The sequence below is a fragment of the Nymphalis io genome, chromosome 19, assembly GCF_905147045.1.
Source record: "Nymphalis io chromosome 19, ilAglIoxx1.1, whole genome shotgun sequence".
Classification (NCBI taxonomy): Eukaryota; Metazoa; Arthropoda; class Insecta; order Lepidoptera; family Nymphalidae; genus Nymphalis; species Nymphalis io.
The window spans coordinates 8,380,605-8,394,157 of NC_065906.1; the positions used below are offsets into that span (position 1 = coordinate 8,380,605).

Here is a 13,553-nt window from a genome sequence, read left to right on the forward strand (position 1 = left end):
AACCAATATTGAAACGTTGATGTTTTTCGAAAACAATATTAACAACAACACCTCATCATGTACTCGTAGTCATGACACAGTCCATGCAAGTTCAGAGGACACTGAAGAAATTCTGGACATAGAACTGGCAATTTATCTGTAAAAAAAATATTAAAATCTATACTTTATAAAAAATTCACTTTAATTTATAAAAATTGTTTAATAATGAACTTATGTTAGCAATTTAGTGTTTTTTTATTTTTACCTGAGTAGTAATCATTATTTTTTTTAATTTATTAATATAAAACACCTAAATACATATATAATAAGGAGATGACAGAGAATATTAACGTCTTTATTATTGTAGATATATTTTAACCAAGCGATGCCCTGTTAAGGAAATCGCCATGAGCAGACTTATTATATTTCAGCATATACAACATTTTTAATTTAATTTTCGTGGGATATTAGTATTTATTGGTTTTCGCCGCACCCGGATCTAGACAGGGCTACATACAATTGGCCATGAGAAAAACAGCATTCCATTAAATCTATTCCGACATACATACTTGAATGTCTTTCCCTGTGCTTTATTTATTGTGACTGTCACGGTAGTCGGCACGTTTAACTGAAACTGATGTAGGTCCAGCATAAGCTGAACCCTATTTAATATGATCATATAGATCTGAGCTCAAACTTACATTGGAAAAATCTAAATATCTGAAACTTTTAATTTTTTAACTTTGATTTGTTCTTTTAAACTTGCAATTCCCATAATTTTAAAGACTATCATTTATAGGTAGCTAAAGTTTCAGCCAATTCAACCGAACAGTTATTTTATAGCATTTTTATCGAATAAATGTTTGACATGATTCTTTAGTGACATAACTTCTTTCATTTAAAAAGCGATTGAAATAAAACAAACACTAAATTTTAAGTGAAGTTTGCATTGCATGCATTAATTAAAACCGCACCCAAATCAGTTAAGCCGTTTCTAAGATTAGCGCACACTAACAAAAATTCTAATTATCATTGTTTTGGGTTCTATAGCGTTGACAAAGACCCCCAATAATAGTTTAACTCATGTATCTTCCATGTACAGCAATCAGTTACATTTTTATTATGTGTATAGATATGAAATTAGACAAAATTATTCGATAGAATAATATTACCCAGGCCATAAGCACACCCACAGCAGTAACCATGGATTATCGCTTCGTCGTCTTCACAGCTGAGCGGCGGACAACCATTGCACCACAGTCCCACTCCTAACCACGGCATATTCCCTAATTGATATAGATTTATGATCAAAATACATATAAATATTTAATGAGACTACGATACCAATTAAATAACTTTGTGTAAAACATATACTACACCTACCTACTCGCTTTATCATGCTCATCCTTTTTCGTATAAGTATTCCAAGAAATGACTGCCTCGTTGGTCTAGTGGCTTGATGTAAGGCCGGAGACCCGAAGGTCCTGGGTTCAATTCCCAGGTTAAGCCAATAAAAAGTTATTGGGTTTTTCAGTCAGAAAATTCGGATCGGATTATGAGAAAGCGGGAAGAGAGAGTGCACCTGTGTTTACGCACACACTTGTGCACTACAATATCTCCTACGCAGTTGGCTAATCTCTCTTCAGATAGGCCGCCGTGGCCGAAATCGGTCTGGAGGACATTATACCAAGAATATTGTCGTGAAACTAAGTAAGGCATTTCGGTAACATTTTCAAGACTTATCTACCATCTAATATATTTCACAAGTGTGTACGTAAGAACACTTGCATTCTATTCCCTAACTTTCATAGTCGGATTGGACGACAATCCGATATTATTGAAGCAAGATCAGATCCAGGACAAACATGTTTGGAACCTTCAGATCTGCAACTGTTATAAGTAAATAGAAAACGAGGCAGTAACAGCGATAATATAAAAAAAACTCGTTTACTTTCTTATTAGTTCATAATACATAAGTGAAAGTCAATATATGAGTAATTGATTATTATTATATATAATATATCGACTTTATATGAGTAATTGATATTTTTTAACTCTCCGAGAGTTAAAAATCCCATTAATAAAATTACAAATTCGTAAAATTTATTTTAGAATCTGTTTTACTATCACACTATATTAAGACGACTCCATAGACAATTACTACTTTTATTAACTAGACATATTCCTAACAGACTAATTACTATTAACAATATATTTATTTTTAGATTTACGAATCGCTACCTGTATTAAAAAGGTTGCTATAGTCAAAAAATAATCCCGAAAGCTATTTTTAAAATAAAACAATTACTTACATCTCGGTGCCTTTTTCACTGCATTCAAACCAGGTTCATGGGAGGGTAAAAATAATCCATACGAAATAATAAACAAACAATCTAAATATAAGCTACAGAACAGTATCCTTTGTAAATACATTGTCTGGAATGTTGAATAATTTTGTAACTGTGTTCTTATATAGTTTCCCATATCTTATATATGAAAAATTTTACTTTGGTAATTATAGGTCATTGTCACGAGATAATTACCGTGAGATAATATTAAATAACTTCTATTTGTATATATTAAACTTTAAAAAGAAGTTGTCGTAGCTACTTTATTACTTAACTATAAGTCGCACTTACCCTTACCCTACTGGTGGTAGGGCTTTGTACAAGCTCGTCTGGGTAGGTACCACCCACTCATCAGATATTCTACCGCAAAACGGCAATACTTGATATTGTTGTGTTCCGGTTTGAAGGGTGAGTGAGCCAGTGTAATTACAGGCACAAGGGACATAAAATCTTAGTTCCCAAGGTTGGTGGCGCACTGGCTATAAGCGATGGTTGACATTTCTTACAATGCCAATGTCTAAGGGCGTTTGGTGACCACTTACCATCAGGTGGCCCATATGCTCGTCCACCTTCCTATTCTATAAAAAAAAATATGATTTTTTTTTATTATCATATCATATCATAAAAAAATATGATTTTTTTTTATTTGAAAAAAAAAGTCTTCCTTTCTTACTTATTACCCAAAACCTCCAGTCCAATGTCGATCTAAACCGAATCGAGTCAAAAAGATCAAGAATCAGATTCAGGCGAGCACCACTTGCCGAATTTCGTGCTTAGTTTGTTTTTATAATTTATCTCGTGCTTAGGGATAAAGGATAAAAACCTAAGGGCAATTTTACTTATTTCGATACGATCTGGTCAATTCTACTAACTGTATCGCAATCGAAGCGTAATCGTTGCCTTATTTATTTATATTTAGGAATAAATTAATTAATATCGACTATTTGTATAAAAGTTAACAATTAAGTTTGGTTTTGAAAGCGGTATGTTGACATCATATCGGTTCGGATCCAATCCGAATAAATTTAAATTTAGCCATAGTTAGATTGGAATTGCATCGGGAAGGTATCGTAATCCTTACAGATCAGTAGAATTTCCTCTGTATTCTATTCCGATGCAAATTCGACCGAACCGCAACTAACAGAATATGAGAACAGTTAGGGTCCGTTCACACAGACCGGCTCGGAGAGCATCGGCCTGCTTTTTTCTTTTCACACAGACCGGGTCGTATACGCTTGGAATTGGCCGGAGCGGAGCCGCCAACTATTTCACATCGACCGGCTGGAAGAGATCTGAAAGCGGGTGCGAGCGAGAAAGAGCACGCAAGCGGAGCCGGTCGGCTCCTTTTATTACTTCACACGAAGCGCGTTCAGGCATTTTTAATGACAAAAAAGGTGCAAATGCAAAAATAAACTTTACTACAATCACTCAAAACACTGTTTCCAACGTGATAAAAATCTGCTCTCCTCTCCGAGCCGGTCTGTGTGAACGGACCCTTAAACGTCAACGATCACGTTTCGATTCGATTGCGATCCAAATTCGATCGAACCTACTTCGGTTCAGGGTTCACAACCGTACGATAATTTCATACCTACGTACGATGTACGACAGTACACTACTATCGTACGTGGATTGTACGATAATTTCTATTATGATGTAAAATTTGATAATTACACAAACCAATAACAATTACAATTGTCTTTGGTATCAGCGCCATCTATTGGCTCATTTCTTTCTTAGGAACCATGGCGGCCGCTTCATATCTTGGTTTAATGCGGAGTGTTGGCAGTTACAATATTTCCAATATTTCGCGGGATCAAAACGAAAACAATTGGAAGATGACCTTTTTTTTAGTGTTTTGGTGATTTACAAATTATTTCAAATATATTGTTGTGATTTTGTATAATATTATTGTATTTTATAATCATTATCCTGTTGTACGATAATGTACGATCATTTTAAGGGCCCTAGTACGATAACTGGCTGGCTTTAGGTGGTGAACCCTGCTTTGGCTACATGTATCTACTGCACTGCACTGAACACTGGAGCAGAGTACATTTACTTCTACATATCAGACTTTTGATTTAAAAATAAAACAATAAATGTTAAAACTTTTATTTGTAAACAAAGTTTTGGCACAAAAATGATAAATTAATACATCAATACAAAAAAAAACACTCAATTGAGGAAAAAATGAGATCAAACAATATCACAGATAAGAAATTATATAAGTACATCTACGACAAATACGCGCGATTTTGATTTTTATTTATTATTCTAAGATAAACTATTACAATGATTTATTTAATACACAATAAGTTATTAATTAAATTATTTGGCACTTTATTTGGCAATCAAACAGACTGTGCCACTTTTGGGCATCGTGTGTACCTTAACATTACTGTGTTTTTACACATTTCTTTTCCAAGGTGTCGTGTTATAAGGAGGCGAGCCGAGATATCCCTCTGGCAATTAAATACTTACCAATATTGTTTTTTAAAAAACAAATATTACACTAAATCTTTGAAAAATTAATATTCAATATAAACATTCGAAAAAATAGTGAAAATAAATGGGATTTATCCCATTTACAACGTTAGTTGTTTGTGTCTTTACTCGTCCTGCGGCTGAAATAGAATAGTAATAATAAATTTTATTGTTTAGATCATAATTAAAAAAAAAATTAACAATACTTAAATAGGACCACCTTAAAGGATAATACCGCATACAACTAATTACTTCCATTTTAAAAATGTATAATTTTTGGCAACAAACGTATTTAGTATATGAATTTACATGCTAATTTTATAATAATATAAAAATGTCATGGGAGAGAAACCCAACACAGATACTTTTAAAACATCATATTGGCACTCGTTTATTTCTTAAATCAATTTATTATGAATATAACAACAAGAAAGAACAAAAAAGCTATTTTTTTTTTAAAAATCACAAGCTTCAGCTGGAATGGAAGTCTTATATACACAAAACTGTAGTGCTATTCTGTAAGAACTCACTTTATAACTTTTCGTGTAATGCTGAAAACCGACTTTTGTTGATATACTATTTTGATGCGTATATTATTGAAATGTTATGATTATAACGATGAATGTCGTATCTGAGATTTCACGACAGTTTTCTGCGACGAGTCACGAGTTTGTTCTTAAAGAATATATCTACAACTTGTGATTATTCTAAAACTAACAATTTTAAAACAGGTAAGATTGTTTGCTTAAAATATGATACGTATCATAAAAATGTAAACAGATTTTTTTTTGTCGCAAAATCATAAGTATAAAAAACTTTATGTATAAAATATTTGTGTTTAACCAATATCGGGTTGATCATTCTTTCTTATTTTGCTCGATGCCTGTATCCATCAACCCGCATTGAAGCAGCGTGGTCGAATAAGCTCCAAATTCTTTTCAAAAGGTAGAATCTTAGCCCAGTAGTGGGACATTTACAGGCTGTTACTTACTTTTATTTCTACATAATTACCTGGTCATCAGCAGACATTAACTGTGGTCAGTCAGAATATAATATATAAAGTGGGTAACACACATCGCAAAAGTTTAAATAGAACAAAATAAATTATAATCTTTAACTTCGACTTACAAACTAGATCATAAAAACCTACCTTAGGTATATTATGTGAATAAACAAGGCATGAAGTGTTGCCATGTCATCCTGTCAAATTTGACTGGTTTCGAGATTGACAACAATATTGGCATCGATGTAATTATAAAATTAAAGTTCGATACATTAGACCGAAGCTCGTTCGACGAGTTCAGGCGCGAGCGAGGCGCGCTTCTTCAGCGCTCGCAGCGGACGAGCCGCCGGCAGTAGGGCTCCGCCCTCACACTGCTTGTTACCGAGACAGTTGCACGAACATACCTGAACCGTTCAACTTCATCATAATAATATTTTCTTTGAAGCATTTCATAATATATGAAATTTGATGAAACGCACCAATATGATTCAGGGGACGAAACACTTGGTATTGCATTAAAGGTCGCTGGCAGGACAGGCAAACAACTAATTTTCACGTGCTGCGTGTACCGAATGAAATTCTATGCCATGCAACATAATTCACGGGACAATAAGTTCTTTATATTAGAGAACTGGGTTTGCCCAGCTGTGATATATTAACGGAATGTTTGTGTATGTAACGGACTCGCTAGGATTTTACATAACTTATTACTATTTACTATCATAACGCACACGACAATTAAGAAGTCACAAAAAAAAACACAGAAAGCACATTGTAATCATGAAATTATGATAGTGATGGAAGTAAAGACATGCAGGCACATAGAACTACAACACTCGAACAAACAATAGAGAGATACATCAAAGGCACGGACAACACTTGTTAGAAATATTTAACAAAGTACTATCGACATCCCGAATCATCGAGAAGCCGAGATGGCCCAGTGGTAAGAACGCGTGAATCTTAACCGATGATCGTGGGTTCAAACCCGGGCAAGCACCACTGAATTTTCATGTGCTTAATTTGTGATTATAATTCATCTCGTGCTTTACGGTGAAGGAAAACATCGTGAGGAAACCTGCATGTGTCTAATTTCACTGAAGTTCTGCCACATGTGAATTCTACCAACCCGCATTGGAGCAGCGTGGTGGAATAAGCTCCAAACCTTCTCCTCAAACCGGTTTACTAATGTAAATTTCTTGACAAATTAATTTGTGTATTATGCAATTAATTTTCTAGTTATTAACACGCTAATAAATATTTTTAAATAGGTGGGCTTATAGAAGCTTATTCCACCAACCCGCATTGTTCTCAAAAAGAGGAGAGGAGGCCTTATGCCCAGCAGTGGGACATTCACAGGCTGTTACGGATTACGGATCGACATCAGTTGAAATAAATGTCGTATTTTCTTTTGTATATTTAACGCAGAATATCAGTCCGTTGATTCTGAAGTGTATGTACGATAATCATGTAATATGCATGCTATATCCTGTACCAATCGAGGAAGGAGTAAAGAAAAACAAACTTTACATTTACGCATTACGATTTATAAACTAAAAAAATAGTTCTTGATTCATATATCTTTATTTATAAAAAAAAAAAAATATTCGATTAAAAGTTAAGTAATCTATAACGAATACCACAGATTATTAAATATCTCGACCAATGATATCGCTTCATTTCAAGATCAATGTCGTTTATTTGTCTTTACTCCTGTGGTTGGAGGCTATACCAACTTAGTCTTATAATGTATAGGGGAGCTTTACATACGGTGACTTCAAGGCTAAGTACCTTCGAAAATTAAACGAGACAATCAAAATTTAGTAAATACAAGAAATAACGTGACAAAAAATTGTAAAATATTTTTTATCATAGTAAAAATGTATACAGTACTTCTAGATAGAAGAAATTTAATATGTGTTGTTATGAATATATGAAAATATATTTATAAATATAATAACTGTATCATTTTCGGCTCTCAAATTGTGTCGAACGAAACGCGAGAACAACCGACCCAGAAACTCAAATATAAAAATTATAGGTTTCACAACAATAAAACTGTTATATTATCATTTGAAATGGCCGGGAGGCGATCGTTTCATTCCCAAGGTGTGTAATCATATAAGTCATTGATTTTGTTATTCAATGTTTCAGTAAAAAACGCGATTCCCTCAGCTTTAATATAATTTCAATGGTTAGACTTACGGAAGCCTGGTCCTCGTGCGATCGCTGCCGCCCTGCGAGCTGGTGTCCGTCTATTGGCAACATTATTCTAGAGCCATCTTTGTCTTCATCGCGAGCGTTCTCCTCCGCTTGCCTATCGTAAAATATTGTGTTTGTATTTTTTTAATTATTATTATTATTCTTATTTTTCTTCGCAATTAAAGAACGAATTTATATTAAAGTGACCGCTATCCTTAATACGCTTACTCTGTCTATACTTATAACCGACGGTAAAGAACAAACTTTTTTTTTCCAACGAGAAAAAATGAGAGAATTTTTTTCATATTGTATTATGTAAATGGTCACCACCGGCCATAGACATCGGCGATATAAGAAATATTAACCATTCCATACGTCTTTACACCATCAACCTCGCTTACTAAGAATTTATGTCCCTTGTATCTTAAGTTACACTGGCTAACTCATCCTTCAAACCGTAATACAACAATACTAAATATTGTATGGCGGTAGGATATGTGATGAGTGGGTGGTACCTACCCAGACGGACTTGCACAAAGCCCTACCACCAAGTAAAAGTTGACTGAGACGTAGTCCCCTAACATCTCATTTCCTTTATCTCACTCACATAGTCATGAACCGCAACACCAACAGATTGATACTGGCCGCGACCACCGCCAGACCGAACAATATAAACACGAGACTCAGTGCCACGTAGCCTGGTTTGCTTGTCAATGCTTGATCGTTCTGCAATTTTAGTGTACATATTATTTTTTATTACTACCTACGTACCCATTAAATAAAACACCATTGACAAAAATTTAGTATTTTTATTCATAGCAAAGGTGGCAAATTAGGGTAACTACGTCGCCCACGTATAGACAACTTCTTAATCCAATACGGTAATGACAGGTATGACCTGTGCGCCTGTAATTAACACTGGCTCTCAAGCTGGTCGTAAGTGGTCACCACCACTGCAGTAGACCTAAGGTTTTTTTATCTCTTGTGACTGTAGTTCCACTGACTGATTCTGCTTCCCAACCGGAATAGAATGCGAAAGCGGTAGAATGTATGATGAGTGAGTGGTACCTACCCAAAGGGGCTTACACAGAACCCTATGACGAAGTAAGATTTAGAATAAGTTTTCGTCCAGTATGATGCAGAGACCAACTAATATTAACAAATTTGATGTCATATCTCGTATGTACTTCGGACTCAAATAGTAAAATGGACGGACCTAATAGTTCCTTAAACTATTTTCATTTATTTTATAAATTAGTAATAAGCATTAAAGTAATGGTAATAAACATATAGAGTGCATTTCTAAACGTTATACGAATACCTGCAAAGCAACATAATCCCCAAAGCCGATAGTTGTTAGCGTTACGAAGCAATAGTAGAAACTGTCGAAGTAACTCCAACCCTCGTAACGAGAAAACACTGCAGCTCCTACAAAAGAGATGCAAGTCATTTATTCTAGATAAATTTAATGTGTAATGTAAGGTATTTTTCCGAGGTACGGGAATACACACAAAAACTTCCAGACTTCAGGGTGCTTTTTGGATTTTTTTGACAGAAAATCCCAATATCTTTTTATCGGTTTGACCTGGGATTCAAACCCAAGATCTCGTGATCTGTGACCTTATATATAGCCACAAGATCAACGGCAAGTATTTAATATATGATATGAGTTTAATAACATGATATAGCTCACCTGTTGTTATAATGATGGATGAAAGCATACCAGTTGCAAACATAAGATTCATCTCTGTGGCTTCAGTCGTATTGCAGCGGAGGTAGCACTTAGCACGCCTAATAACAACTGAAGCGAATTTATTTAGACGCTCGCCAATACTTTGAAACATAACTAGACCCAGTGGTATGCCGACCTGAAAAAAATAAACAAAAAGTTTATTATTCTACAAATTATTTTTATGTAAAGTGAATGTACTATTCAGATAATGTTATCAATGAAATTGAAATGACACTACCTACGAGTTATAATGAATCAAACACAAAAACAATCATTTAAAACCATACACAGAACACAAAATATATATACATATACTTTTGCATACATGAACAAATGTATACACATATATTAGAATTAAGAATATCTACCTTTTACAAGTCATTTAAAAAAAAAATTGTTTTGCATAATACAACATACAGACATAAACAACTTGTTTATTTTTATTAAAATTAGGCAAGCTGCCAGATTTTCCACCCTATGGTAAGTGGTCACTTACTGTGGAAATAGGAAATAACATCTTAGTCATCAATCGCCCTTCAAATCAGAACACCACAGTACTAGTTCAATACTAATTATATACATAGAAGGAATCTGCTTCGTATTAGAATATGTAATGAGGAGATGGTACCCAACCAACCTACCACCAAGTAAACATGTATTTATGCCAATAAAATCATTAGTTGTAATTAACAAGTAAAATACAACTACAATAATCAATGTTTATTTATCAATATTACCATCGCATAAGCCATACAGAATGCCTTTCCCCCCACTGTAACTGGTGTGGAATGTCCGTAGCCAATCATCGCAAGTACAACGGTAGCGAAATAGAAGGCTCCAGCAAACTTCCATTGTGGTCCAGCCTTGTGGGGTTTGTTCTCTATAATAACTATTTCTATCATGTGGTAATCTTCAGGTGTTATATTGTATTTTCGCACAAGACCATTTTTCATATCTAAAATTAAACATAACAATACCATTATTATATATTACCTATAAGGATTATACATTTATTGGATCATCAAGTGATTCTAAGTCATACAACATTTACATTACATTGTAAATTATTTTTATATAATGTAAGTAAAATTAATAACTTAAGTTGAATTAATACAATATAAATTTATGATTCAATAAAATGGGAGAAACTGACAAGTTACTTTAAGATAATGACAGAATATTTTTGTTTTGATGGGACTTTATACATACTACTTATGCTGAAAAAATTAAAACATTTTTTTTATAATGACCATTTTTACCTGATAGTATTTCCCATCTTTTGCTCTCAGTATCAGACTCCAATGCATCAAATACTGCTGCTCCAATAAGAAGATATGTAAATGTACATACGACCAACGAAAGAGTTCGAACATTTTGTCTTTTCATGATGATTTAAGTAAATTTTCATTGAACCTTTCAGACCTAAATTATTTTTATAACTATTTCTTTTTCATTCATTCATTTCCATTTTTTTACAGTAGGAATCACAGTAATATTTATTTAAATTAACGATATGATAAATCTACTGATTTCATTACCTATTTAAGAGTTTGTTCTAAATTTTAAATTGTATTAAAAAGAATCAGTTCGACTTCCAGTTTAATTAATACTAAAATCTTCGCTTCGAAAGCAAGTGTTTCTGGAATTATTGGTTTGTAAATTATGAGAAATACTTTAAAAATAATTCTAATCGTAATCGAGGATTATTAACAACCATTAAAACAAAAACAATATTATCCTACTTTAAATTTGACACTTAAATTTGTACTTGGTGTTGGTAGCACATTCAGAGAGCTTGCTAGTGTTGTGTAGTATAGTGTACACTCGGTTTTTTGACAGATTGAACTAGTGAGTCGGCAACGTAACATTTGATTATGGATTCGATTATTTTAAATTGGTTTGGTATTTAATGTGACAGTTTATATACCATGATTATTATTATTAATTACAAAACAAAACAAAAGTTGCCGCTTTTTAACTTTAAATGCAATTTCAGGACTTTATATAACCATATTTTAAATATAAATATATCCACTTGTTTGGCGTATAGAGTATGTTTGCCATACCCATAACTTACAATTAATTATGTGCAAAAAAGTGATTGAAGTTATTTTAAATAAGACCCAAACTCATCGTTAAAAAACAGTGTTTTTAAACGTACACAATTTATGTCTCAAGGATCAATAACAAACTTCAAATTAATAGCTACTAGACTTCAAACTTCAAAGTATTTGACAGTTCTCTACATCGTGTGCGGTTTTCGTCTAAAAGTACAATTATATGTGTTAGGACTATAATAACTTTTTAACACCTATTAATAAATCTTTAACATGAAAATTGTATGTAACAGAGCTAAGCCACCATTCGGTAATTTTTCTCACTAAACTTATGTTTTTTCGTAGCTTATAGGGTGAGGTTTAAAATAGCACTTTTTAATATTATATTTCAGGTGGTGTGCTTGCCGCAGAATTTTTTAAAGCAGCTGGCAAAAAAATAGACATTGAATGGGGCACTGTATCTTTTGTTAAGTATGAAAGAGAAGACTCGAATTTCACCAAATCTATTCTATTTTCAACAAGCAATGATTTGATAAGAATGCTCGACAGTGCATTCAATAAATCAACGGACCCTGTGCAGAAAGTAACATTGAACCATTGGCTTTCTTTTAGCCTTGTTATAGAAGACGATATTCCAAAATCAATTATATATCTTGATAGGATTCTCGGTCCACAAACTTACTTAGTTGGTGAATCGTTAACATTGGCTGATTTGTCTATATTTAGTGTTTTATATGGTAAGTAAAACGCATATAAAATATCATATTGTTACTGATATCATATCTTATTTTTAATTCATATTAGATAAAAAACACTTACCCACTTACCCCATATACTTTTTTTATTGCAATGCTAGTGAATGGTACTACAAATCGTAAAATATAAATGTAATCTTTATTAAATATATATATGTGTACCGTAAATAAAATATTTGTTATTTATATTTTGCAGAATCTGCAGCATTTCATATAATACCAGATAGTGTTCCTCTACCTAACATAAAGCGTTGGATGAATCTTGTTAAAGCTCAAGCACCTGTTGTTAAAGCTCTAAAAGATATGCCCGAAGATGTCCTAAAAATTATATCTATGGCAAGCTCGAGGTATTGAACTTAATTAATTTTTGGTTTAATTACTACTAATTGTATACATATACAAAATTGTGTGTTCACTTAAATTAAATGTTCATTATACAATCATGTGAACGCACAATTGGACAGACTAATGAAATTTTAAAAGCAGACTTTGTCATTAAATAGGATATAGCTTAGTTTTATTTTAGACCAATCATGCAATAGATATTGCAATGGTAAAGTTTTTTATGGAATATACAAATAAATAAGTAAAGTAATTGAATATTTGATATATCTAATAAACTGTTTATATTTTATAGGAAATTACAGCCAGTTGTCAAAGCACCAGCATCGTCAAACAAGCAAGAAGGCAAATTTGTTGAACTGCCACATGCAGAAATGGGCAAAGTTGTTGTACGTTTCCCGCCTGAGGCATCAGGGTATGCATACATTTATGTATTTAGATGACTTTAGCTAAATGTATCTTGTAATTTAATACATGCCTTGACATTTACAGCCAATCTTAATTCATATTTGAAATGGATTTTGATAATTTTTATATAATTGAATAGATTTTAGCTTGTGTTAGGCCCGTACAAATTCGTCACAGTAGCATGCGAAAACGATCCCGTGGCGCTCCGATTTAAGACGGAAAGGGTACCGCTAGTTTTTT

The 13,553-nt window shown here is 33.2% G+C and overlaps 2 protein-coding genes across 3 annotated transcripts in view; one reads left to right on the forward strand and one right to left on the reverse strand.

Annotated features, from left to right (window-relative positions):
• Positions 1–5,275: 5,275 nt before the first annotated feature.
• On the reverse strand, positions 5,276–11,407 carry LOC126775999 (potassium channel subfamily K member 9-like). Of its 2 annotated transcripts, XM_050498247.1 has the most exons (8): positions 11,011–11,407; positions 10,489–10,706; positions 9,713–9,887; positions 9,341–9,447; positions 8,627–8,745; positions 8,023–8,134; positions 7,588–7,608; positions 5,276–6,221 (listed from the first exon to the last, which is right to left on the reverse strand). In XM_050498247.1, exons 1-8 carry the CDS (start codon positions 11,135–11,137, stop codon positions 6,090–6,092), a joined length of 1,011 nt encoding a protein of 336 aa, XP_050354204.1. In that variant the 5' UTR covers positions 11,138–11,407; the 3' UTR covers positions 5,276–6,089. The 2 variants fall into 2 exon arrangements, with proteins under 2 accessions (XP_050354204.1, XP_050354205.1); XM_050498248.1 differs by lacking the exon at positions 7,588–7,608.
• Positions 11,408–11,986: 579 nt separating this feature from the next.
• The window catches only part of LOC126775929 (bifunctional glutamate/proline--tRNA ligase), a 32,692-nt gene continuing 31,125 nt past the window's right edge, over positions 11,987–13,553 (forward strand). Inside the window, exons 1-4 of the mRNA XM_050498110.1 lie at positions 11,987–12,118; positions 12,201–12,545; positions 12,760–12,910; positions 13,201–13,320. Coding sequence (XP_050354067.1) covers positions 12,082–12,118; positions 12,201–12,545; positions 12,760–12,910; positions 13,201–13,320 — 653 coding nt within the window. The 5' untranslated portion in view covers positions 11,987–12,081. The remainder of the gene's footprint in view (positions 12,119–12,200; positions 12,546–12,759; positions 12,911–13,200; positions 13,321–13,553) is intronic.